The 24,892-nt window shown below is 47.8% G+C and overlaps 1 protein-coding gene across 9 annotated transcripts in view; it reads right to left on the reverse strand.

Moving 5' to 3' along the window:
- The window catches only part of ARHGAP26 (Rho GTPase activating protein 26), a 202,996-nt gene that overhangs the window by 34,637 nt on the left and 143,467 nt on the right, over positions 1-24,892 (reverse strand). For all 9 annotated transcript variants that reach the window (XR_008733423.1, XM_055717605.1, XM_055717604.1 and 6 more), the window contains 3 exons: positions 15,851-16,010; positions 7,900-8,038; positions 1,316-1,469 (listed from right to left, as the gene is read on the reverse strand). Coding sequence is in view for 8 of the 9 variants with exons in the window: in XM_055717605.1 (XP_055573580.1) it covers positions 1,316-1,469; positions 7,900-8,038; positions 15,851-16,010 (453 nt within the window). In the remaining variant the exon portion in view is untranslated. The remainder of the gene's footprint in view (positions 1-1,315; positions 1,470-7,899; positions 8,039-15,850; positions 16,011-24,892) is intronic.

The following is a 24,892-nucleotide window of genomic DNA, read 5'->3' on the forward strand; positions in this document are numbered from 1 at the left end:
GTAAATCCAGAGACAGCAGGTAAGGCACGGAGCTGAGCCTTACCAACCCTGCACCCAGAGCCAATGGCAGGTGAGGTCAACAAGAGGCAGGGCTTGTTTGGTACTCATACAGCTCACGGTTTTAGTGGCAGTAATGGTGAGAAGAGAGGCAGAGCAGATGGATGAAAGCCAGAGCCTGTCCTCTGTTCACACATGCACACATGCACTCAATTTTCACACCAGCTGCCTGCTGTGTACTTACCTTTCTGCCCATGCAAACCACTGCAGGCAGGGGCCTGAGCCATCCCCACATGCTGGCCATGAGGGCTACACTCCAGACCCCCCAAACCCCAAGCACTGCTGTCAACCAAGCCAAGAGCAACAAGTCGTACCATCTCCAGCAGTACCCACCCTGGCACTCATCCATTTTGAGTCCCTAGCAATCCTTCTGTTGATAACGAGAGCAAAGCAGCTAAAGCAAAAATATCCCTGTCTGCTCCCAAGAGACTGGGGGCTTCTACGGTTGAGTGGGAACTGGAAGTGTTTGGAGCCTGTGGGAGGACCAGAGGGGTGGGAAGGAAGGTCTCCATTAATTGAGACAAGGCCATAAACTGAGTGGCGGGAGCAGCATTCCTCCTGACTGATCTGTGGGGAGAGGGATGGGCAGGGGCATGCCGAGGAGCACTGGGGAAAATTGGCTTTGGCTTGCAAGGACTGCAGTGGCTCTTGAAGATCTGAGCAGATCCTCACATGTACGAGAAAAGGCAGTTCTGTGGGAAAATGCTATCGGGCCCAGCAGAGCCATGGCAGGAAGGAAATTCCCCCAGCAGAGACGGCCATTGGCTCGAGGGCTCAGCTGTGTCAAGTTCAGGGGACTTCATAAATAACTGGGCTGTCCCCAGGGAGTCATTGCTAAGGTCACTATTTTTTCCCTTGAACTTTCCAGATGAAGGAAGCAATAGCAGAAGCAATGGCACAGATTTGGCTGGAGATCAACTGTACTGACAACAGTCAAAGAATTTAACTCAGAAGAAAAGTCCTTTGTGTTTGCTGGAGTTATCACCAGATGCGTCAAGCAGTAAAAGCAGCAACGTGGAGTTCTGCTTGAAAAGTATTCCACATGTGCAAAATAATCAGAGCTGAAACTCCCCAGCAGATATAACTCACAGTAACTAAAGATCAAGTTAAAAATGCAAGGAACATGCTAGGCACCCATTAAAAATTAAAATGTTAAATTGTATTCTTCAACAAACTGCTGGGATTCAGAGTAAGAAACAGCCCTGATTAAAGATTAAGGACAGAGAGCCTATAAAACACTAATTAGCACCATACTTACAGTGAATTTGGCCTGTTGGGTTTAATTACTTCTAGTTCAAGATCACTTGAGTTCAGGCTGGGCTGGGGAGCGTTGTTGGAGTTAAGGAAGCTGTTTACATTTGAAGAGATGACGGATTCCAGGCTGGAGTTGAGGATACTGTTCCTGTTCTCCTCTAAAAAAAATAAAACCCCAAGAATCGTCAACCATCACACAGAGCTGCCATTGTATACAAAAATAAAGCACATACTGCCGCAAAGGCATCGCATGTTTCTAGTAATAATCCCTGCCTTAATACAAAGAGGGCAGCATCTTACCAGATCTCAGAAGACAGGCAGTTAGTTTACACAGATACTATACATTAAAATGTAAGAAATACCAGGTACTCTTATATATTTATTTTTTTAAGATGCGGCTAAATTTTAAAATTAATACCAGTTTTAGCAAGAAAATATTCATTGTTCTCCAGGCATTAATATTTTACATTCCCAAAGACATCCAAAGTACCACACAACCTGAAAAAAATTAAAATGCAAACTATATACAGGAATGGATTTCTTTGTGACTGAAATCAGCTGCCAAGGGACCAAGCATTTGTGGGACAGAGCAGAATAACGTTTTAGAACAAGAAAAGGACAGATCACCCAGTTAAGGTTTATCTCAGAAAAAAAAGCTTCAGTCTAGGACTTGAAATCAGCTACTATTGACCTTTCCTGGCCAGGTCTATAAGGAGAAAGGGGATGGGGTCTCTGCTCCATTTTGACTCAGCTCTTCAGAAATACAGTGCAGCTATGGGGTCAGAAACTTGGCTTCATTTCAGATCCAAAACAGTACCTCATGCCCCCTGCCCCCCCTCCCCCCCCCCATGCCAGCTGTACTGCATTGGGGAAATGCTGGCACTGCTCTGCTGACAATCTGGTGTTTTCTAGAGTTTCTTGTTTCCCTTGATCATATTCTGCTAAGAGATCTCCCCCTTATTTGTGTAACTTTAGCAGAGAAGAGTGAAAATATTATGCATCCCAAACCGGCATCCTCAGCCTGGGCTCCCTCCTCAGCTCTATGCTGAATTACCTAAAAATCACATTAATTTTCATAAGATGCCTTCTCCGTATAAGCAATAATTGTAATCGTGAGAAGCAATTATCATCACTGATGACATGAAAAGCAACCCTATGGCAGAGAGCTGCTGCTTCTGTGCTGATGTTTTCCTGAAAGAAAGATGTTCTCCTGCTGGAAAACACAGAGTCCTACTTCAATGATAACTCTTTCATCCAGTGCACACTAATATGATTACATTACTACCAAAAAGCACATAGTAATAGAGAATCCCTTGTTCTCAATCCCTTTAATTTGTACACCTCTGCTTATGTTAGAAGTAGAGCATGTAATACTCATCTGTACACATTTAAAGAAGGATGAAAGAGTGCAAGAGGAACTCCTGGGATACATGAAAAGTTAATCCTAACATACAGCAGAAAGAAACCACCTACATTTCTGTGAAATAGCTTGGCAGTATCATTGTCCCAGCTGCAGAGGAGCATGGTGTTGTGGCAACTCTTTGCCACCGCTTCAGAGAGAAAAGCTTACATTAGCAATAGGTTTGTGGATGCCAGGGGAAGAGCAGAGCAACACTCCTCGTCACACTCCTTTGCTAGAGTTGCATTTTCCTGGTAGCTGGGCAAAATCAGCGCCCGCATGGCAGCAAGACAAGGCTAAAACTTGGTTTAGCTTTGGTTGATCTTATCTTCCAGAGATTAGCCAAAGCCAAGGATGTGTGAATTACGTTGATACATGTCAACATGTTCTGAAATTGCATTTCACTAATCTTAATCTCCAATAAGACACCAAGGGAACAAGCAGCACCTACACTTCTCTGTCCCCAACTTTGTTCCTCGAATGTGCCTAGTTGGACCTTTTGCCCCACCATGGTTTCCAACTCACCACTGTCTGATATGCCAAAAGGAAAATACAAACGATCTCATCAGCTTTGAGCTCAAACACCACCATACAGTGGCTCAAATGACAAGCCATACTTTACCTAAACCAAGTCAGAAAAGCTCATAAACAGAAGGGATTTCCCTGGAGTGTCCAATTTAGAGACATTTCTTGGACTATGCTTTATGCCCAGCCCCAGCAGCAGGTGATGAGTTTGGTGCTGGAGCTGCAGCTCAGCCAGAGGCTGCGGGCTGTGCAGAGCACACCAAGCCCAGCTGGGGCCAAGGCAGGTCCTCTGATACAAAGCTATGAGCTGACAAAAGCCCACCTGGAATCAGAAGGTATAAGTGCTTTGTGATGAAATCGAGTATCCATGTAGAAGATAAAAAGAGGCTAAAGTGAAGAAAAGCAGAGCACTGACTCCACAAATACTGACAGGCCAATGTGGGAGCCAGCAGATGAAATAAGAGAAATCAAGCTGCCTACAGACCTAAAAACCCCAAAAGGCCAATCCAAATCACTCCTTTATTTTTGCATCTACCAGAATGGGCTTTAAACAGTGCCACAACAGACCACCTGTGCAGCATACAAAGGTGGCCAGGCCCAGGGACTGTCCACGCTGAGCCCCACCGGACTGAGAGGCTGCACTGGAGGCTGCAAGGAGCATGGACCTGAGCTGATGGAATGTGGTCTAACACTACATATTATTATTTCCAAACATTTTCTGCCCAAGGCTGAAGTCCAATTATAAGCTAAAAAATCAGTGTCAATTGTCTGCCTAATCTCAGAGCTAGATACCAACCAATACTGAATTAAAGTCCCTATCAGCCAAGAAACTGGAAGCGTTCCATCTAAAGAGGGAGATGAATGGCAGAATCTGAAACTCTTACTTTATTTCCTCCTTTTTAAAAGGCTGATACTGTATTTTGCTTCATGTTTTTAAAAAGCTTATGTGAAGGATTCTTTGCTGTGAGATTTAGTATAGTCTTACAGCTACAAGACCAGAACTGCCCATCAGCTAAAGCATGTTTCTTCTCCATCACTCAGAAGGCAGAAGAGCCACTTGCAAACCGCCAGCACAGTCGGGTGTGAGAGGCATCACAGCCAGCCACACTCTCGTTGCAGACCCCCAACATCCCCCTTGTAGCACAGTCCCAGCCCCTGCCACTGTCCCCAGCTCCCAGCTGTGTCTCCTCACTGCTGGCACTGTGGCCCCGCTCCCACCAAGAGAGCTACCGTTAATAAACCAAACCAGCAACTTCTCTCCAAGACACCCAAAACCACCTTGCTGGAAAGGAGGAGCTTCAGGGAGAGTGGGACTTGTACATTTTTGGTAGTCCTCCCTTTGCTAAACAAACTCTCCCATCACTGAACTGCTCAGCCAGTCTCAGTTCCCTGTCTCCCAGGGAGAGGGAACCAGCCACACATCAAAATGAGTTTGAGTTTTCACCATTTACCCAAGCCCTTGTGAACTTTAATGGAAAATAAGTCAGGCAGAGCTGCAGGAGTCTCACCAAAGCCTCCAGCTTCTCCAGACTCTCCTCCAGTAAACGCTACACCCTGCCTGACAGCAGAGCTGCAGCTTCTGGCTGATAACCTGATCTAGGGTGCTTTGATAACAGTCATCCACAGGAACCACAGAAGCGATGACAAAAGCACTCTGCATAATAAAATACAAGCAAAATGCCACAACAGTGTTTATAATGAAGACCTGGTAAGGAACAAAATTAGGTATTTACTGTGTTGATGACACTTGTTTCACAGTACTCACTCAGTTCCTGGGTCAGTTGTGGAAAAAAATGTGAATGTTTAACGATGAAATAATCACTGTGATTATCTAATCTGCTCTCTTGCATGATCCTATTTATTAAACATTATAATTTTTGACTTACACACAGCTTAGTATGATGAATTTTAGTGAAAATTTTAGAAAGATATTTGACTTCGATTAACAGATTTCAAGTAATGGAAAAATCACCATCCCACTTAATTTCTTCTTATGGTTATATTGCTCTCAGTCTTAAAAAATATGCACTCTGTTTCCATTTTGAATGGATCTAGCTTCAATTTCCACTATTAGATCTTACTATGAGGTGGGTCTGAGCAAACTTCATGAAGTTCAACAAGGCCAAATGCAGGGTCCTGCACCTGGGCTGGGGCAACCCTCAGTATCAAGCCAGGCTGGGTGGAGAATGGATAGGGAACAGCCCTGAGAAGAAGGACCTGGGGGTGCTGGTGGATGAGAAGCTCACCGCGACCTGGCAATGTGTGCTCGCAGCCTGGCAAGCCAAATGTATCCTGAGCTGTATCATCAGTAGCGTGGCCAGCAGGGTGAGGGAGGGGATTCTCCCCCTTTACTCTGCTCTGGTGAGATCACACCTGCAATGCTGCATCCAGCGCTGGAGCCCCCAACATAAAAAGGCCAAGGACCTGTTGGAGCGAGTCCAGAGGAGGCCACAAAGATGATCAGAGGCTGGAGCACCTCTGCTATGGGGACAGGCTGAGAGAGTTGGGGTTGTTCAGCCTGGAGAAGAGAAGGCTCCAGGGAGACCTTATTGCAGCCTGCCAGTACTTCAAGGGGCCGACAAGAAAGCTGGGGAGGGGCTTTTTACAAAGGCATGTAGTAATGGGACAAGGGGGAATGGCTTTAAGCTGAAAGAGGGTAGGTTTACATTAGATATTAGGAGGAAATTCTTCCCTGTGAGGGCGGTGAGGCGCTGGCACAGGCTGCCCAGAGCAGCTGTGGGTGCCTCATCCCTGGCAGTGCCCAAGGCCAGGCTGGACGGGGCTGGGGGCAACCTGGGCCAGTGGGAGATGTGCCTGCCCCTGGCAGGGGGTTGGAGCTGGATGATCTTTAAGGTCCCTTCCAACCCAAACCATTCTGTGATTCTACGACTGCCTTTTTTTCATAGATGAATGACTCATGCGGTGTGCCTTCAGTGTTCCCATTGTGCTTGGGGCTCTTCTGAGTTGTATTTACCTCTTCCAATACATATTTTGAGGCATGAGCACCAAAGTGACCACGTACTTCGGGGCTCCCTGTCCCTCACTCCTGAGACAGCCATCTGCAAAGGAAAGAGGTGTTTCCACCAAACAGGGATGCAGCCAGCACTCTGCAATGGGGAGGCTACCGAAGGTGCCAGCTGTTTGTGTGTCACAGTAGAGCTTGTGTCACAGCTCAGGACATGATGCAGACATGGCACACAGCTCAGCTTGTGCTGCTGTCCAAGCCCCTGTGCTTCAGCCTGACTTAGAGCCTTGGCTGGTCTCTGGACCGCTAAGAAAGGAAACATCACATTATTCCACTTCTAACACATGCAGCAGGGACAGCAAACACTGAATGAAATTGCAGCGTCTTCCCATAGACACAGGAGATCACAGGAGGAAAACAGAGAAAACATTGCTTGGCATGGGAATAAATAAATGCAGAAATAAATAAATGAACTCAGTTTCCTCTCTAGGCAAAGGAAGGATGGAGAGGAAGTCTCTGGCAGCTGGGCAACCCTAGAGTCTAAAAAGCAACTGCTTAGCAGCAAATAAATTTCTTAGGCTGGAATTTTTCAAAAGCAGCTTTTAATACTGGAGGCTCCACCAGCACTCATGTGATATGCTATTTCCAGAGCACTCTTTGGTGCTACCACTGCTTCCTTAAATCCACGTGTATTGTTATGACATCCTCTGAGAGTGCCTGGTAATTAACAGTAACTCAATCAGAGGCGGACAAGCCCACATGTTTTGAGAGTCAGCAAAGTACACAACAACCTCTCCGTCCAACCCAACAGCTTTACATCCTGGGAGACAGTTTAATTCCAGTCCTCCCCTGCTCCTTGCTCCCTGTGCTCACCCACCTGCCCGAGCAAAGCAAGCCAAGTCCCCAAGCATGTGCTTTGATCACCAGGTTACAATCCGGCTCTTTTAGCAAACTGGGACAGCTCCCTGTGCAACAGGGCAGTTTCAGGAGCAGCCTGAGGCAAGGGCTGGGAGTGCATGGACAGGAGGAATGGGAGAGCAGGGAATTGGGCTTACACTGTAACATGAAGCAACAGCCTGAGCAAACACATTTCTGCTCCGTGAGTAGGGATGGGGCTACTGACTCTTTCACCTAAATATGTGGAGTACCAATTAGTGACAGAAACGGAAAGATGATCTTCAACATTTTTAAACTGCCATAGTACATAATCCTCAGAAAAATGCAGAACCTCCTGGCCAAGTTTTCGTGTCTGTAAAAGGCAAAGTGCCTGAGGACATCTAAAGAGGGTTGCCTTTTGAAGCCACAGGGGTGCCCACCCTTGCTGCATGTGTTGCACCCCATGTACAGGAGCACATCTCGGCAGCCATTGACGGCGAGGACAGGGATCGAGGAACATGAGAATGAGAACACACAGGGGCCTGTCAGGTGGGGAAGGGACAGCAACACTCTATCTATACTGTGCTAATGCAGCCTCATTTCAAGCACCTGGTTAAGGGCTTGGATGCCAGACAACCTTCACACTCCCCATCAAAGTGGCAATAAAGGAGACTGAAGCTTGATTCTGTTATGGGAATCGTCTCTCCCATTGACAGCAGTAAAACTCCATAGGAATGGCATGGGAATTACAATCCATTTGTCACAATTAGGCCAAAAACTTAGTCTAGTGGGAAAGCCAGGAGCTGCGGCTCAGCACACTTACGCTTCTCATTGGGTTGTGCTGTGTGGAAGAGTGTCAGTGGTCTCTCGCTGCAGGAGGGAGGCTTTGAGTCCGTGCTCTTCTTGCGAGATAACAGCAGCTGCGAGTTTGATGGTGGAGTCTCTGGCACCATGTTAAATATCTGTTAAAAATAATAAACAAATTCTTCTTTGGAATGACCCCTTTGAACAGAACAGCTGCCTACCTGCCTGGTCCGCACCGCTCTACAACCGCACTGCAGAGCAGCACCTAAGGAAGACATGCATCCAACAAGGCAACATTTTGGGTACAGTTTCCTAAATTCCACATTCCCACTGTCCACGCTCCTTTTCTCTATACTTCACCCAAGATGCAAGTTGCAAGATGTGAAGAACCCTGATACTCCGGCACTCAGATGAGTTTTCGAGGGTGCATGGTGTCCCAGCAAGTGACGGCGAGTGCCCCTGGAGAGACAAATCGGCATGTCCCCGCACATGCTTCCCCATGGCATGGCCCTCAGTGCCCTCACACCCACTGATGCAGACCAGCTTGGGAAAGTCTTTGCAACTTCCAGCCACAGCTGTCAGAAACTGAGTAATCACATTTTTCTCAAGGGGATGGAATTTTAAAATTGCCTGAACTTAAAGAGCAGCAGTTTTGTCTGTTGTTGATGTTTGGTTATTTATTGTTTCTTTTCTGGAACCCCGGGCTCAGACAGCAGCAGCATTGCCTCAAGACCAGCTTTCTCAAGTTCTCCCTTTGCTAGAGTATATTAAACACCATCCCTCAGTGTCCTTCCTTGCTCTACCTGTCCCTGGCAGACAGACAGCTGGCATTGCTGGGGGTGCCAAAAGAAAAACTGTATTTCTGAGGCAGCTTGCTGCCCACTGCAGCATCGGGGAGACTCCTCAGAGCACACAGCCATCGCTGCCAGTCACTGGCAGCCCTTGCCTTCCAGAAAGCCATCAAATGCAGCCTGCCAGCTAATGGGAGCAGCTGCCAGCAGTTAATTGGCTTGTTTCATGTAACAACAACAAAATCCTCACACACATACATAAACACTTCATGCTGATTTCTACAAATAAATGCTAAAGAGTGAAAAAGTGTTAGTCAAAAATTTTAATGTCACATCTCTCCCCAAAAGCACAAAGAGGTGGGTATGAAGGGCAGTACTTACAGCCCTCCCCATTCTCAGTGAATCAAACACGCCCTGGCTAAGAACATCACTCCCCAACCTTTCCATCTGTAGGGACTCACTGCTGGGGCTCAGGTTCAGCTTCTGAGCCTGCAGACGGGTGAGGTGCAGGAAGCAGCAATGAATCACTGTGCAAAGCTCCTGCGTGCACGGCAGGCCCCGGCCCCCATCAAGTGAGCAGTTGAATCTGACTGTGCATCGTTGGGCATGCTGTGAAACAGATGGATGGATTATGGAGTCCTACTGCAGCCCTTCCTGGAGAGCTCTGCTGAGCTCATTCACACATTCCTCCTGGGTTCATGGATTAGCAGAGGGAGAAGCAGCCCGAGCCACACTTTCTGCATGCAGCACTGCTCATTTTCACCCCACACACGCCTGCCTGCAGCCGTTCCCACCTCCGAAATGGCTGTTTCCCAGCTCCCCACAGGAGTTTGGAGGTCAGTGGCTCTCCAGCCTCACACCACTGCTGCACCTTGTTCCCTGCACCCACCAGCCCTCCCCATCACCCCAACACCCCTTCCTGCATCCCACCAGCCCACTCCAGCACCCTATCAGCCCTCCTTGCACCCCACTAGCCCTCCCTAGCACAGGTGCTGGCACTGGGGACAGCTCACAGGTCCCAGTTAGAAGGGCTATTCATAGAGCATTGCTTGCCATGCTAAAACATTACACACCTGCACGTGCTTCAGGTGCCTGCCCCAGCTGCTGAGACCCGTGCCACAAGCCCTTCGCTCTGTGTGCTAAATACAGCTTCTCGGTGGCAGGATCCTCAAGCACGGGGGGCCAAAATCAGTACTGAGGGCACCTTGCCTGCCCTGGGCTCCAATCCCCATATCCAGCACAGCCACTGCCTGTTTTAACATGCTCTTGCTTTAATTGCTTTTCAATAGCAAATTCTACTTGGCAAATATAACAAAATAAATAAAACAAGTAAGACAAAAGCATTGATTTATGAACTGCATTTTCTGCAATGATTTCCCACAGCACACTTGAAAAGAATCAAGTTCCAGGTTTTTGTTTGCTTTTTTCAGTCTTTAATAAGAGAAGATACATATAAGCTTTTAAATTATGAAGTTAATGACTGAAACCAGTCTCAGCTTATAAGGAAGCTGCATTTTCAAATGCAGGAATGTCATCATGAAACAATTTCAGCACCTGAGACCTTGCACATTCCAACTTACCATAACCAAGTTTGTATTTCAGTTAAAACACCTAGTCAGCCCAAATATCCACACTGCCAATGGCCTGCACTGCACCCTCATGCTGCATGCTCTCTGGCCACACTGGCGGAGGCAGGCAGACATGCAGGCAGCGCAGGAGGCAGGGGACAGGCAGCCTGCACCCACAGCACATGCACCCCACTATCTCCTCTGGCCTGCCCTTCTCACCACAGGCCCTGAAGTGCTCGTGCTCCAGTCGAGCCCTTGGGTTTACAGCCTGCACTTCAGGCACTGACACAACTGCAGCCTTAAGGACCCAGTAAATACACTTCTGGCTATATTATAAACTTTTGTTTAGCCACAACCACTTCCATGAGTGCCCTTCGCCCCTCGAGCAGCGAGTTCCCCAGAGGGACACCCGCTGCCCCAGTGGCACACTGGCAGGCCACTCTGCAGCAGGACAGACAGCCACAGCTCTGGCCACCATGCTGCAGTGACAACAGCATGACATGGCCTCCTGATGAAGCAGAAACACCATGGTCTTCAACCACAGATCTCCTTGGTGTCCCAAGCCTGCTATGCCATCTCCACCGAGATAAAGCCAGAGAAAGGGAGCTGAAGCAATGTGGAGGCAGAGGCAGGGCTATTAAAAGCTGCTCTCTCTACTACCTCTGAGCAGCACAAAGCACACAGGCTAAATTTAGCTGCTCACAATGGAGAAAAGTCAATTAACAGCTACATTTAAAAAAGCACAGCGCTGATTTTGAAGGTCTAAAGAGAGACCCCATGAACTGTAACATAAATAGCTCACTGCAGATGCGACTGCCACCGTGTACTGGGAAACAGCACAGACCTCTTCAGTAGCGAAGGGAACCAGCACTGCTGGGCCAAAACCTCCTACTCCATTTCCCTCAGCTCAGACATTGCTTGCACAAAACCCCCACTCCACAGGAAAGTTTCTCAGGTTTGTTTCAGTTTTTAATTTAACACAAATAGCTGAGACATGCTCCTCACTGTGCAAACCTGTGTTACAGCTCTCCCAGTCACAGAGTCCAATTAACAGGGAGAAGGAGACAGTTCAATAGCCAGAGTGGGAGAGGAGCAGTCAGGATTCATAAATCTCATTTACAGCCCTACTGCGCTTGCTCGCTTGGCCTGATGCAAGCGGCAGTTCCGCAGCTCTACAGGACTTTCTCCCCTGTCTGCAAAATGGCAAAGACCCGGCAGCACCTTGTCTCAGATAAAATTCCTCTCCCACCTCTGAATGAAACACACCCAGGTTCTGCTATGTCCTTTATCCTGCAGCTCTGCCAGAGAGACCGGCCAGCGGCCCCATCACCAGTGCTGAGGACCTGGGGGTGTCCCAGCACCAAGAGCTGCTCTGGGCAAGGAGAGGGATGAGGCATGTGCACTCTCCATGGGTTTCAGAGGAATTGCTCCCTGCTGCCAGGCCACCCACTAAGGATGGTGCCCCTTACGTCAGAACCCTCCTTCCCTCCCTGCATCCTGGCACACACTGGAGGACCATCTCGTATTTGGCATCAATTACACCATTACGCTCATTTTATTACAAGGAAGGTGAAAACCAGACGGGTTAGGTACCCTGCCCAAATCAGAGGGATGCAGTATAATAGTATATTAAGGTCCATCCCCTGGTCTCCAGCTCACAGCCTGGGGTATTCCCATGCACAAAGCTGCATCCAGACTCATTCACGGAACCTGGAGAGTAAGAAGCTGCTGTGACATTCAAAATGTTGGTGGTACCATGCATTATACAAGGACTGGCTAAAACTGCCAACAGCATCACTAAACATTTCAGCTAATTACAGAAAAGAATTAAATGAAGATGAATTACTGAGGGCTTTGATTTTAGTATTAGTCCTTACCATTTACTATGGTTAGTGTTTGGGTCTGCGTAATTCCCTGCATAAACTAGTTTCCTATTTGCCCTCAGTCCTGGCTGCATTAACATTTCACCTGGTCAATCTTTTGTCTGGAGGGAACATCATCAAGACAGTAAATCAATCTCTTAATTTTGTGACACTTCAGAACAATGGCCTTTTCCAGCTTTGGAAAAGAACATGGATGGACATCTGCAATTGTCAGATGTAATAGTATTTCAATATTACCTTTGGCTAACACTTAATTTTTAATTCAGAAATAACGGTGTTAAATGGCAGTCACTTGAGAAACCAGGCATACAACACAGCATCCTTTTTCTTTTTTTTTGCACAGGATGCACTCTTGGTTTGCCTGTCTTGGCAGCATCCAGAGCCATAGGAGAAAAATAATTTATTTAATTATATATAATCAGGATATATTTTATAACACATTATATTAATATAGTGTATTCACAAACATACTCAGAAAAGGGTGTGAATCACTAATGGATAAATCTTGTTAAGTAGCAATTTGACGTTTTATTGGTTCGTTGGGCAGCACTGAGCAGCCGACAGCCAGGCATGTTGCTCCTTCTCAGCTTTTTGAGGGTTCCTGTTTGCTGCGTCGCAACATCTGGCAGACAAATGGAGCCGCTGTGCCCTCCTCCCTAAGCCCTTATCCTACCCTCATCCCAACCCCATTCCACATTTCCAGAAGAACAAGTGTCAGTACAACCCCACGGGAGATCACCCAAAGCACAGCACTTCCCAGTGGCAGCTGTAATCATAAAGACAAATGCAAGGGCTGCGATACCTTGATGTGCAGAGACCTTCCGGAGAACATGTCTGAGAAGCTTTAAAACCTGTCTCACAGTTTATTGCTGTTATTGTGAGTATAACAAACAGTTTGGATCTGAGACCTGGAAACCTGCTAAATTTCCAGAAATTATTTAACTTTTTGGATTACATACAGGATTTAATGGTCTATGTCAGATGCTCTGGCAACATAGAACAAACCATAATTTACAAGTTGTTCCGGGAACCTTCAGGAAGTCCCTGTTTTGCTGACTATGTTTCTAAACTGCACATCACTCCCAAGATGCATCAGAAACATCATGTGCTCAGGGCACACATTAACCTGGAGGGACCACCACAGCCAGCACAAGTTCATGTTAGATCAGTGAAGACACTGGACAATCGGCACCGCATCCTGCAGCATCCTTCTCTGATATTTTTATGGCTTCAGGACAGATGTTTTTCCCCAGGGATAACCTCAGGAGGAAGATGAGCCAAATCTGAGGTGCAGTGACTGCAAATGGAGGCAGGTGAGCAGAGAATGCTGACTAACCCCCCTGAAACCCTCTCCACTGCCCCGCAATCAGATAAGCCTGTTGAAGTGACTGTGTAAACAAGCTGCCAGCAGTTATGCAGACCAAGAGATGTCATCACCAAGCTTGGTGGTTTTTTTTCTTGGTTACACAATGACAACAGTAATTTTGACAGGAGAGGCATTCCACTTACCTGGGGGAAATAAAATGTAATACCAGACAGTTCCTGATTGCCAGGAACCATTCAAATCAATTACATTTTCACTGCAAATCTACTTAATCATAAACAGTGTCTGTGAGTCACCAGTGTAAAACAATATAAAGCACCAGCAGCACAATCACAGGCAACTTGCATATTGCTAATCACCTACAGCAGCTCCTGTGGGGAACCTTCAATGAGCTCGAATCAATTCAAATCAAGAAACATACTGAAATGCAACAGTCCTAAAGCTGGAGCCAAACCAGCACTAACACTCCCTTTAAGAGATTTTCCTCTCCTGGAGTTACCTCTTCCTATCTCCCTCCTTCCCAAGATCTTTTCCCAAGAGCCTTGGAGGAATGGGGACAGAGGTTCACAGGCATTTTGCTCGCAGCATCCGTGTGCGAACTGGCAGCCACAGACAGCCCTGACCCCAGGAGCCCTGCCAGCGTAGCTCAGCACCACGCAACATCAACCCTTGCCGCACCTGAGCACCCTAGGCAGCAGATACACCCACCCACAGAATTAATCGGTGACAAACGTATGTAACGAACTTGCAGATTCACACATCTGCTGGTGCCATAAATTACTTCTAAGGAAGGGAAACTATCAAAGTGCCAGGACACCCTGGGGCAGGAGCTGTAGTTTGGCTGGTGAGCAGAGATGAGCCCTGCAGCCCACTCAGATGTGATCATTACAGATATCTGCCATCAATTCCTCTACAGATGTCAGCTGATGGAGGGCTTGGCTGGCACAGCAAGAGACTCAGTTCAAGCAGAAAAAAAAAATAAAATCAATGTCTAAAGATGTATTTCTATAAGGGCCCACGAGGGAAGGGCTCCATAAAAGCACAGCGATGGGAAGGGAGATAAAACAGGCTCGTAGAGATGTCATGCTGCTTGTGATGCTGGCAGCACAGCCAAAGAGCTCATCATCACCAGTGAGAGGCAGTGAACGCTGCCCTGTACTAACACGAGATGACAGACAGACAGACAGAGGTCATCATCGAAGGCTGACAAAAGGGTTTGGGCCAGTTCCTTCTCACAGGACCAGAACTGGGCTCACAACCACAGGTTCACCACTACTGCTCACACACTCCTCTGCACAGCAGCTCATAATTAAGCCATCATTACCGTTACATTCCATGCAGAGGAGAACAGCTCTTCTGTCCTAAATAAATGCCATAGCCTTTATGTGTCCATGGAAGCAATTTCTCCAAGAACATACAACAACAGACACTGTCTCCTCATCCCTGCTGGCTGCATATTTGATGCCGCTTTGCAGCCCCATGCAGATGTGCCCCGGACTGCTGCCTGCACCACATGTACCAGAGGCTCAACCTGGCACCTTAACTTGCAAGAAACCTTTCAAGACATCTGCAAGCAAAGCCCCACGCCAGAGCCATGATGCCACCCTGCCCTGCAACCCCAGCCAGCGGCAAGCCTGCCTCTACTTTTTTCTTCACAGCCTGAATGCACAAATTAGCTATTTCTTTCCAACCACAATCAGACGAACAAAAGATCATAATCAGGGAACTGTGTGGATTTAGAAGAAAATGACATTTTTTTAGTGCTGCTGTTTGCATGCAGCCACCCCACACGGCTGGCCAGGAGGGACTGCCAGCACCATGGCCCCACCGAGCTGCCTCTGCTCCACTGACAGACAAGAACATCCTTACGGCCAACAAACAGAAATGCACCATAATTTAGGAGATCAGCATTGTGGATAAAGCCAGTACTTGAATAAACCCAGATTTAGACAGAAAAGTGGGAAGCCAGCCTAGGCTGGATCACAATAGTTTAAGTACCCATCTCTCTTGAAACTAAGGACAAATTCCTATAAAACAATGGAAAGAGGAAAGAAAGGGGGATTTTGGTAATGGAGACACGGACATGCTGACTCACACTGAGATGACTATAAAAAAGTCTTGTTACTAGCAGCGCTGGTTATGCAACTACAGCCCAAGAACTGTGAGTTCTGGAGCCTCTACACCATATCCCAGATCATGTCCATCACTGTTAGGAGCACCTGGGAGGTAGCAGCTGCTGCCCTCCCTGGCATAAGCCCACCGTCTGCAGCAAAAGCCGTCTCTGCCAGTGTCTCTGGCCGCTGGGAGCAAGGGGGGCTCTGGGAGAGGGGGCTACAGTTTGTGAAGAGAGACATATTTGTTTTCATAAATTAATTGCACTGAAAGAAGCAAGTGAAGCCATTACCTTCTCATGGTTTTCTATTAAAATTTCAATCACAATGTTCTGAAATTTGATGTCCATAATGGCAGCGACTGTTTCCTCTTGAGGTCGAAGCAGTGTTGGCCCAAATACCACACCCAGATTAGCAACAGTCATCAGGTTCTGCTTGTGATTATTTGCAACTCTGGGGGGGGGGGGGGAAAGAAAAAAAAAGAAGTAGGTGATAGAACTAACCCACACAGAAACCCTCTCCCTGTCTCATGGCTGGCACAAAGTTTACAATGCTGTTTACATTTTTTACACTCCTGTTGAGCTCCTTGAAGGCTCAGCCATGTGGAAAAGTACAAATTTAACTATTGTGTTACTGAAGACCTTTCAGCCTCAGTGAGTTGACTAATCCCATAAAACCTCAACACTGCACTGGCCACTGAGTCTCATGTTTGCAAACCACTCCCAGGAAAACATCTTGAATCATTAATGCTTAAAACCCTTCTAAAAACAAATTGTTGGACCTCTGACACACGCTGCTCTCCAACTGAATGAGTGACCTAATATGTTCCAAAATCCAATTCCTTCTCACTCATTTAAGCTTTTGCCTGCACCAGAGGTCAGCCCCATCCAGCCCAACCACAACAGGCTGGAAGGTGAAGCTCAGGCTTTACTCCTGGACCCATAGCATGCACACGTGCCCTTCTCCGCGCCGCCAAGGAATCCACCCAACACGGACATCCGCTTTCCTAGGGACCCACTGACACTGGAGCCTTCCTCCCCATCATCTCCATCTATTTTTATGTTCACAAGTACTGCAGCCCTGTCGGAGCAGATCAGTCCAGCAAAGTGAAACAGCCCGTGCTGAGGACCTGGCACCCTGGCTGATGTGTGTTTGGGGGTGTTACTTTGGAGTAGCCCTGGTCTGGCCCCTGGTGGGGCACATCCTCTGTTCCAGCTTAGCACCAGAGAGCCCCACTGCCATGTACCAAGGGCACACGGCAGCATGGGAAGCAGCCCCGAGGTCCCCGGGCCGGGCCCAAGTGCAAGTGTCAGGGGACCTGGGCGCTCGCTTGCTCCATGGCAAAGGCATGGTTGAGGCCCGGATCAGCCCCTCCAGGTACTGTGGACTCCAGCTGAGTCACATGCTGGAGTTACACAATGACATCAGGTGACACAACAAGGACCTGCAGTGGAAGCCCTGCAGCCCCATCCTTGTAACACTTTCCTGTGGTTTTCTGCTGAGCTCTTCAACCAAGAAACTCAATGACTTCAGGCAGTGCAACCACACATTTTAGACTAAGGGGGGTTTGGGGTTTTTTTAAGCATCTTTTCCATTGACTCTTTCTCTCCTGTTTCCCCTGGACAAATGCAGTAAGCTAGCACATAGTCAGGCTGAGACAGATCTTGCTGGATTGTCCCAAAAATTTATTGCCATGAGCTTTTATTCTTGATCTCCAGGCCAAGACAACACAGTGCTCATTTATGTGCATGCTCAGCTTGTTCCAGCACAGCGTAACCTAGGGCTGGCTTAAAGGAAAAGATGCTTTCCATCCTTTTTCATCCAAATGTCACTTGAACCTGCAATGAATTCTTCATTCCTTATCCCTGTATATGGCTCCTCAGGCAGCAGCAGAGGACCTCATCACTGAAGGATGCTCAGAGGCTCTGGACTGCTGGCTTAGCTCCTTCCCCCCAGCTGCAACTTCAGCCCTATTTACCGCCCTGTGTGCATGTTACAGCCCTAGAGAGTATGCAGAGCTGTCACCTCCACTAAGTCTGGGTTTGGGTTACAATTCCAAAGGTTTGGAGGTGCTGGCAAAAGTCTTTGGGAGCTTGTGGGAGCTCCCTCTTACCTGTAACTTCCCCCACTGTCAGGAAGCTCTGAATATTTTATCACAAGTGTCCAAGAAATGTTCTGTGTCAGTAAACTGCAGTGCTGCCAGATGGGCTGCCCTGAGAAATGCTCCAGTTACAGAGACAATAACCTGAGGAGGATGGGCACCTTGCCGGCAGGAAGGCAATGCGCTGCCCGGCAGGGCTTCTGCCACCCCGCTGTCCCCACTGTCTCCACTCAGCCCCGCTGGCCATCCCTGTCCCCATCCCCAGGCGGGTGCAGAGCCTTTCCCCATCTTCACCAAAAGCAAGAGCAGGTCAAGCCACATATGCAGTGATGCCAGCACCAGCCCACCCCGACTGGTGTTGCTGGTAGGGTAGATAGAAGCAAACTTTCTTTAGGGGGCCACAACCTCACCAAGCAGAAAGGCAGAAGTCCAATAAGAAATTCTTAGGAAAAAACTTGCTTACTTACAGGAAAAAACTTCTTACTTACAGAGGGGTTCAAACCTTTCCCCCCTCTCCAGCCCACCTCCTTATCAAGACATCTATGCCAACAGCCTTTTTACATTGCAACAACATCTATGTTTCAGACACATGTTCATATGCTCCTATTTGGATTTTGAAAATACAACTGTAATTTGAATAGTTTTGAAAAGTATTAATAACATAATAATTGTAACGATCTTCTGTTAGTAAAACAATGGTAATTTATAAAAAAAACATTTTAATTGATCTAAGTCTTACAAAATGAGGTCCCTCCATTTCTCATTACTGTTACCAAGTAATACATCACTCTAATGAATTACATTGTCATTGACTCATTACAGCTAGGCAGCTGTGCATGGTCCTGTTAATTATTTCAGACTAAACTATTAATGGCTTCTCATCCAGGACACAGTCCTGCAGGACCAGCCACAGACCTGGCTCTGCCCTTGGCCTGAGGAATGCCCATGTGCCCAGACACAAGTGCTGGCCCTTGCCTCCATGGGCACCAAACTCCTCTTTGCTGTGTTTGCTTGGAATTAGTAAAGCGTGGCAGCCATTTTGCAATTGTGCAGGTCTGGCTCCTTTCGGGAATAAACCTGGGTGGCACATGAACTTCTGATCTGTACCATGGGTACTTTTCCAGCAGTAGCCTTCACAATGCTCGGTTACCAAAGCCATGCTACAAAACATGATTCACCTTTCACATCCTTCAAACTCCATATCCATTATCCACATGATAATTTACTATAAATTATACCTCTTCATCATCCTTTGTACTAGAAAATAATGCCACAGTTTCTAAAGATGGGGTGTTCTCATCCCAAAGTGTGCTTAACGTTGGCGCTTTCTGGCAGGCATTGTTAGTGCCATTCCTGAGCTGCCCTTTAGAAGGTTTCCAAATATTCACTGTATTTTCCTTTTAACTTGCTGTTTCTTTCTGGCCTTCAGTGCACTCTGAAAGTGATTGCACTACCCTTAATTTAGATGGGTCCTTTTTCAGTTCTCTCTCTCCATCCATACTTTGCAGAAGTCACTTGCAGCACAACCAAGAGGTGGGAAACAACAACTAATGCAGAAATCACAGAATGGTTTGGGTCGGAAGGGAACTTAAAGATCTATTCCACCCCCCTGCCATGGGCAGGGACACCTGCCACAGAGCAACCTCTTAACTCCTACTTGGTGCTTGCAACTTGCCAGGCTATCGCTGACTTGGACTCTGGGCTGTTCCTTGTCCTTGCACACGATGGTTCCCATGCATCTCTGGCATCAGCAGGAGATCGCCTGGCAGCTTGGGATAGACTGTGGAGCCCCTTGACCAGGGGAATATCTGCACTCAGCAATGCATCATCAACAAGTAGCCTTACTAAGGAACAAAGACCTGACCCACTTAGTGCAACCCCAAGAGGTGCGCTGGCAACTGCAAGCACCTGATGAAAGGAGCTGGGGACCAAGCTCTGGCAGCCCAAGGGGACACCCCATGCCAGGAGCCAAAGCCTCCCTGCACTGCCCCTGCAGCTGAGTGGGCAGGTTGTGTTTCCTGGGGGTGTCCATGGACACCTACTCACTTTACATTTACTTTCAGATAAACAAAGGAGAATGGGAGCAGAGTAAATCCATGTTGTGTGTTAGATTATGCCTGGGCTGCATGGATACTGTATAATCATGGGCATGACCAAACATAATCTAATACAGAGTAATTGGTAGTCAAGCTTCAGTGCAGAGCAAGCATACAGGAACAGTAAGTATTTCTTTGTTGCACTGGCTTGCAATCAGCATCATGTAACAGAGAAATGAGGGGAGCCAGGGCTGCTGCAGACTGTGGGAAGCAGTGCTCTGGCCCCCTTCTATTTTAAAGACTTTAATGATTTAAGTTTCTTCACCCTGGTCAACAGCTTGTATCTATTTTCATAGAAATCCAATTAAAGATCTCATTTGCTTCTCCTACAACCTACAGAGAAGGTACTGTGGGAGCAGTGGCAAACGCTTGGGTGCAGCACATGGGAGCTGCCCACTCCTCCCAGTGACATGGCTGAGAGCAGGCATGAGCCCTGTCCTGGGGGCTAAGCAGCAGCTGCAGGCACTGCAGCTTAACGCCATGCAGAGACCTGAGGGTGACAAAAAACATTCCAACTTGAGACTTCTTGGGCTGTGAACTGGCATCAGTGGGATTATTTAATACTGGTGGACATGGTCTGGCCGGTACGTGCTGTTACCTCAGTGAACACACACCTCCATGGGGCAGCGAAGGCCTCTCCAGGGGATGCTCCCCCCACCCCCGCCCCCAACTCTTGCTTTCTGTGGCTGGAATTACTTTGTGTATATATTTTATACATATAATACATGTATACAAGCCTCAGCCAAAGAGTGCTGTTACTAGTTCAAATATCTTCCCTGATTCAGAGAAAAATCTCTGAGAAAACAAACATCTGAAAGGGAACAAGGGCAAAGTCTGGAGTGTTTCTATTTCCATGCCTAGGACAAATCTCTGAAAACAAAGTGCTTGTTATGGCTGGCCTAACAAGACCTTATAGGATGGAAAATAAGGCAGCTAATTCATATTGATACAGGTAAAAACATATTTAATGTCTGCCACCATCATTAGAGCTTCTATGTAATGTGAAAAGCCAATCATGCAGAGGGCTAGTGATCCCCAAAATTATTTAGGCTGCTCTGGGTAGTTTCTTAGAAACTAAACACTTACATTTGACTCTGGACATGAATGAAAAGTAAAAAGCACAGTGGATGCAGACAGCATGCTGGGCAACAGAGGCATCTATGGGCCCACCATGCCCTTGGTGAGTGCATCAGGACATGGAAGCCCTGTGCTAAACCACGCCAGCAAGACCCAGCTGAGGCAGCAGCCGTGTTCTCACCAAGTCCTCACAAAGAAAATCATGTCGGGGGAGTACAGCTCCCCAGTTAGGGGAGAGGCTCGGCAGGGCTGCTTGGCTTCATTCAAATGAAAACCTGCAGTCAGTGTCTCTGCCCCCCCAGCTCCCCCCACCTCCATCCATTTAATTTGGATGGCGCATGCTGCCGAACAGAGAGCAGGCAGCTGCTAGCGCACACAATTGGTGGTATTTATCGGATAAAATCTAATGAGTTCTGGGAAATGTTCCTGGGTGCATTCAAGTCATCCCTGCACATTATTGAGTTTAATTGGGCTGTGGCTGATGAGCGTGTAGGTGGAGAGCTGGGTGAGGAGGCAGGCAAGGGCCAGGCTGACCGCCACAGCAGCAGCTCCCACTGCTCAGCTTTGCCCCTCTCTGAGGGGCCACAGAAGCTGTGCCCCAGGGGAGAGCAGTCCTGCAGCTCCCTAGGGATTGCTGGCTCCTCGCTCAAACCCACCCCAGCTTACCCAGCCCCAGCATCCCACGTGCCACAGGAACACCATCTGACGGCTGGCAGTGCAGCAGGAGTTTTATTGCAGGTGCATTGTAAAATGCTGTGCTGCAATACAGAGCTTGTAAAATGCAGCCACCTCCTTGTGCTAAGAAGGAAGAACAAACAGTGCTAGCATCTGTGCCACTCCTGGTACCCAAAACCAGAGAAACCCAATACTGAGTTTTGTCAAAAGCAAACTTGGATCTGGAAAGGCACAGCTCAAGTTTTAAAATAAGACTAATAACAATAATAATGAAAACATTTCAAGTTGCTGAAAGGAGATTTTTTAAAAACCAAAGCTCCTCTCCTGCAGTATCAGGAGAGACTGGAAACAGAAATTCTTCAAGTGCCCTTGTAAACACAACTGTCAGCCATCACTCGCAGTAAGGGAACTAAAAAGGCTGTGGCATGTTAAAAAGAAATGACACCTGCAGCACAAACCGCTGGTGCCCCAGGTAGCAAAATCGGTCAATCGTACATTTGGGCAGTCATTCCTAAAATGCACATGTGCATAGGCGGAGGTGGCAGGGAGGTGGATTTGCAGTGGCCTCGGGCAGGCACCACACGGGGAGTGCAGAACCAGGGAGCACAACCAGCTCCACTTTGTCTCCCAAGCCAGAGGGCACATGCACAGCAACGATACACTTACAGACTGCACAGCTGTAACTTATCCTGTTTTGTTTATCAAGGCTCTGGATATGCCTGTGCTTTTCTGGCCTGGTCTAGCATGAGGAGACCTCTGCAAGGGCCAGAGGAGACCTCTGCAAGGGCCAGAGGAGTCTGGAGGCCAGGAGGATGAGCTTGCTGGGCTCGCTCAGCCGCCACGTGGTCACTGCGTGTTCTCAGCACACAGGAACAGGAGCACAGGCAAAACACCACCATACACAGCCCAAGCTTTTGCAAGCTGCAGAGACAGTGTTGCAACTTCTACAGCATCGCTGCTCAAGTACGGAGCAGGGAGAGCCAAGTACTGAGGAATGCAGATGGAGGCCAGCAGATCCATAAGGAAGGCTGATCACCAGGGAAATACAAAACCTCCCAGTGAAGACAAGGACAAGCTTTCTGAACGCAGTGGAGAAAACCTTCAGATGCAACATCAAGAATTAAAGGGGTTTTCAGCAAGCAGACACATTGCGCTTGGATTTCCTTGCTCAGCTGGGATGAAACATGCGCCTGCACTGTTTCTGCGTGGTTTGACTTGCTCCAGCAAGACTCTTTTTTCCTCCCAGGTGAATCTGGCCACAGCTGGATGCTTGGGTTAACTCCCAGGGGGGGAAAAAAAAAAAAAGAAAAGAAAAGAAAAAAAAAGTACTCATATCATGCTGAACAGATGCAGAGGCCAAATGTAAAGTTCAGTATCGGTAAATATAATCGGTGTGAATACCATACATGCTGTGACTTGCAAAGATAACACATATGGTGCTGCAAGGCTCTTCTGATTCAGGCTTTCCAGTCCAAGTCACTTCAGTTTCCAAAGCCATCCTCTCTGGCTTTGGGCAAGCTGAGCTTGATGGGAGATCTCAGGGGGGTGCGCTGACAGGGGGATCCCGAACCTGCTCACCAACCCTCAGCCCCAAGCTGCAGCTGGGGTGAGCAGCACAAGGCTGGCAAGTTCCGCACACCCTGGCGCTGGCAGCACCATGGGCTTCCAGTGACACCCAGTGAAAGCCATGGGCATGGCCATGAATTGGTGTTAAAATATCACCGTGGTTTCCACCTGCAGAAATACAGGCAGGCAAAGGGGATTTCACCCTCAAACATCCCCTGGGGACAGAGCTGAACGAGGGCTGCCAAGGCTGCAAACACTGTCCCCCGTGCCGCTGCCACCCCACAGTGGCAATGCCCTCTTCGAGACCGCCACCCTTCCCACAGCCCACAGGACAGCACGCCATGAATCGCAGAGGATCTGCCACCCTTCCCTGCACAGGCCAAACCCCATTGCCACACCAGTGAACTTAATGTTCATAGCATGTGACCAAGAGGCAACACCAGGTGAATGCAATTCCCATACCCTACATCCCAGCCTCGCACTATTTCCCTTAATTTTGGCTGTATGCATGCAAGCACAGCATTCGGTTGTAACTTCAGTCTGCTACACTCAATTACATCTTTCTTCTTTATAGTAATAATAGTTATTTTAACCATTAGTGACAGCCATGGTGGCAGTTCATGTTGCAGCAGGGCTTTGGCTGGCTCCAGGCTGCGCCTGCAGCCCTGCAAGAGCCATCCCATGAATGAGCATCACTGGCCCCAGTTCCCCAGCACAGCCCCTGCTGCATGGGTGGGATTTTCCTCTGAAAACAGAAATCGCTGATGCTTTCACATCGCAATAAGAAAACCTATGTAGCCAGCAGGGTAATAAGAGACTGAAAGAGTAAGTATATGTTAACAAGAAATCATCTGAAAGATGATGTGCTGAAGCCTACCTGATAAATGGAAAAGAGCCAAAGTAAACAGGCTTCCAGAAAGCCTCCTAGCAAGAATTAGTGCTGGTTCTAGCAAATGCAGCTCCAGCTGTCCCTGCAGGGAGGCATGGGAAGCAATTGACAGCCAAGAGCCAGGTTGCAGGGTAACACACAGAAGTTACCCTGGTGTACACCTGTATATTCATGCAAATGCACTGGCCGCAGGGAACAGTAACAAAAGTTTTTTGACTTTTTTTTTTTCCTCCTCAGAGGTATTTTGGAGCACATTCGCATCACAAATGCAAGGTTAGTGCCCTTCCCTCCAAAACACTGAATTCCTAAAAAAAAATTTTTTTGAAAGAAAGGGAATACAGAAATAGCCAGCTTTGCAGAATAAACTACAGCCATGGTTAACAACAGCAAGCAAAATGCTTGTTGTGTCTTTGCCAGTGGAACAAGGTTTTGACAATGATTGGAAAAATACTCTCCCCAGATCTTGTGCACCCTGCCACACTCACGTGGGCAAATCCACTCACCCAACGATGCCCTTCCTATTTGTCATGGCACTAGATAACCATGATATTGTAACAAACTTCCATGGAATTACATTAGAAGAATACAGTAATTATTTAAATGAATACAGTAACAGCCTGCTAATCCCCACCCTCACAGTAGGGTGCCCGTGCAGGCAATGGACAGACCCCCTTGCTACCTCCCCCTCCATGAGGTGAGCTAGATCAAGGAAGCAGGAGCCAAGAAACATTTCCAGACACCCATGCCCCCCACACACATAAAGCCCGTGGAAAGCAGGATGGCTTCCTCAGCTCAGTCTTAGTAAGCCAGGCATCACCACCAAGCCAGAGAATGTCCTACACCAGCCAGCTCCTTTCCCTACGTGGGTGCCAGCATCACCAGAGATTTTGTAAGTGGAAGCTGTGATTGCATTCATTTTTTCTCCGCCAGT

The sequence above is a fragment of the Falco cherrug genome, chromosome 8 (genome assembly GCF_023634085.1).
Source record: "Falco cherrug isolate bFalChe1 chromosome 8, bFalChe1.pri, whole genome shotgun sequence".
Taxonomy (NCBI): Eukaryota; Metazoa; Chordata; class Aves; order Falconiformes; family Falconidae; genus Falco; species Falco cherrug.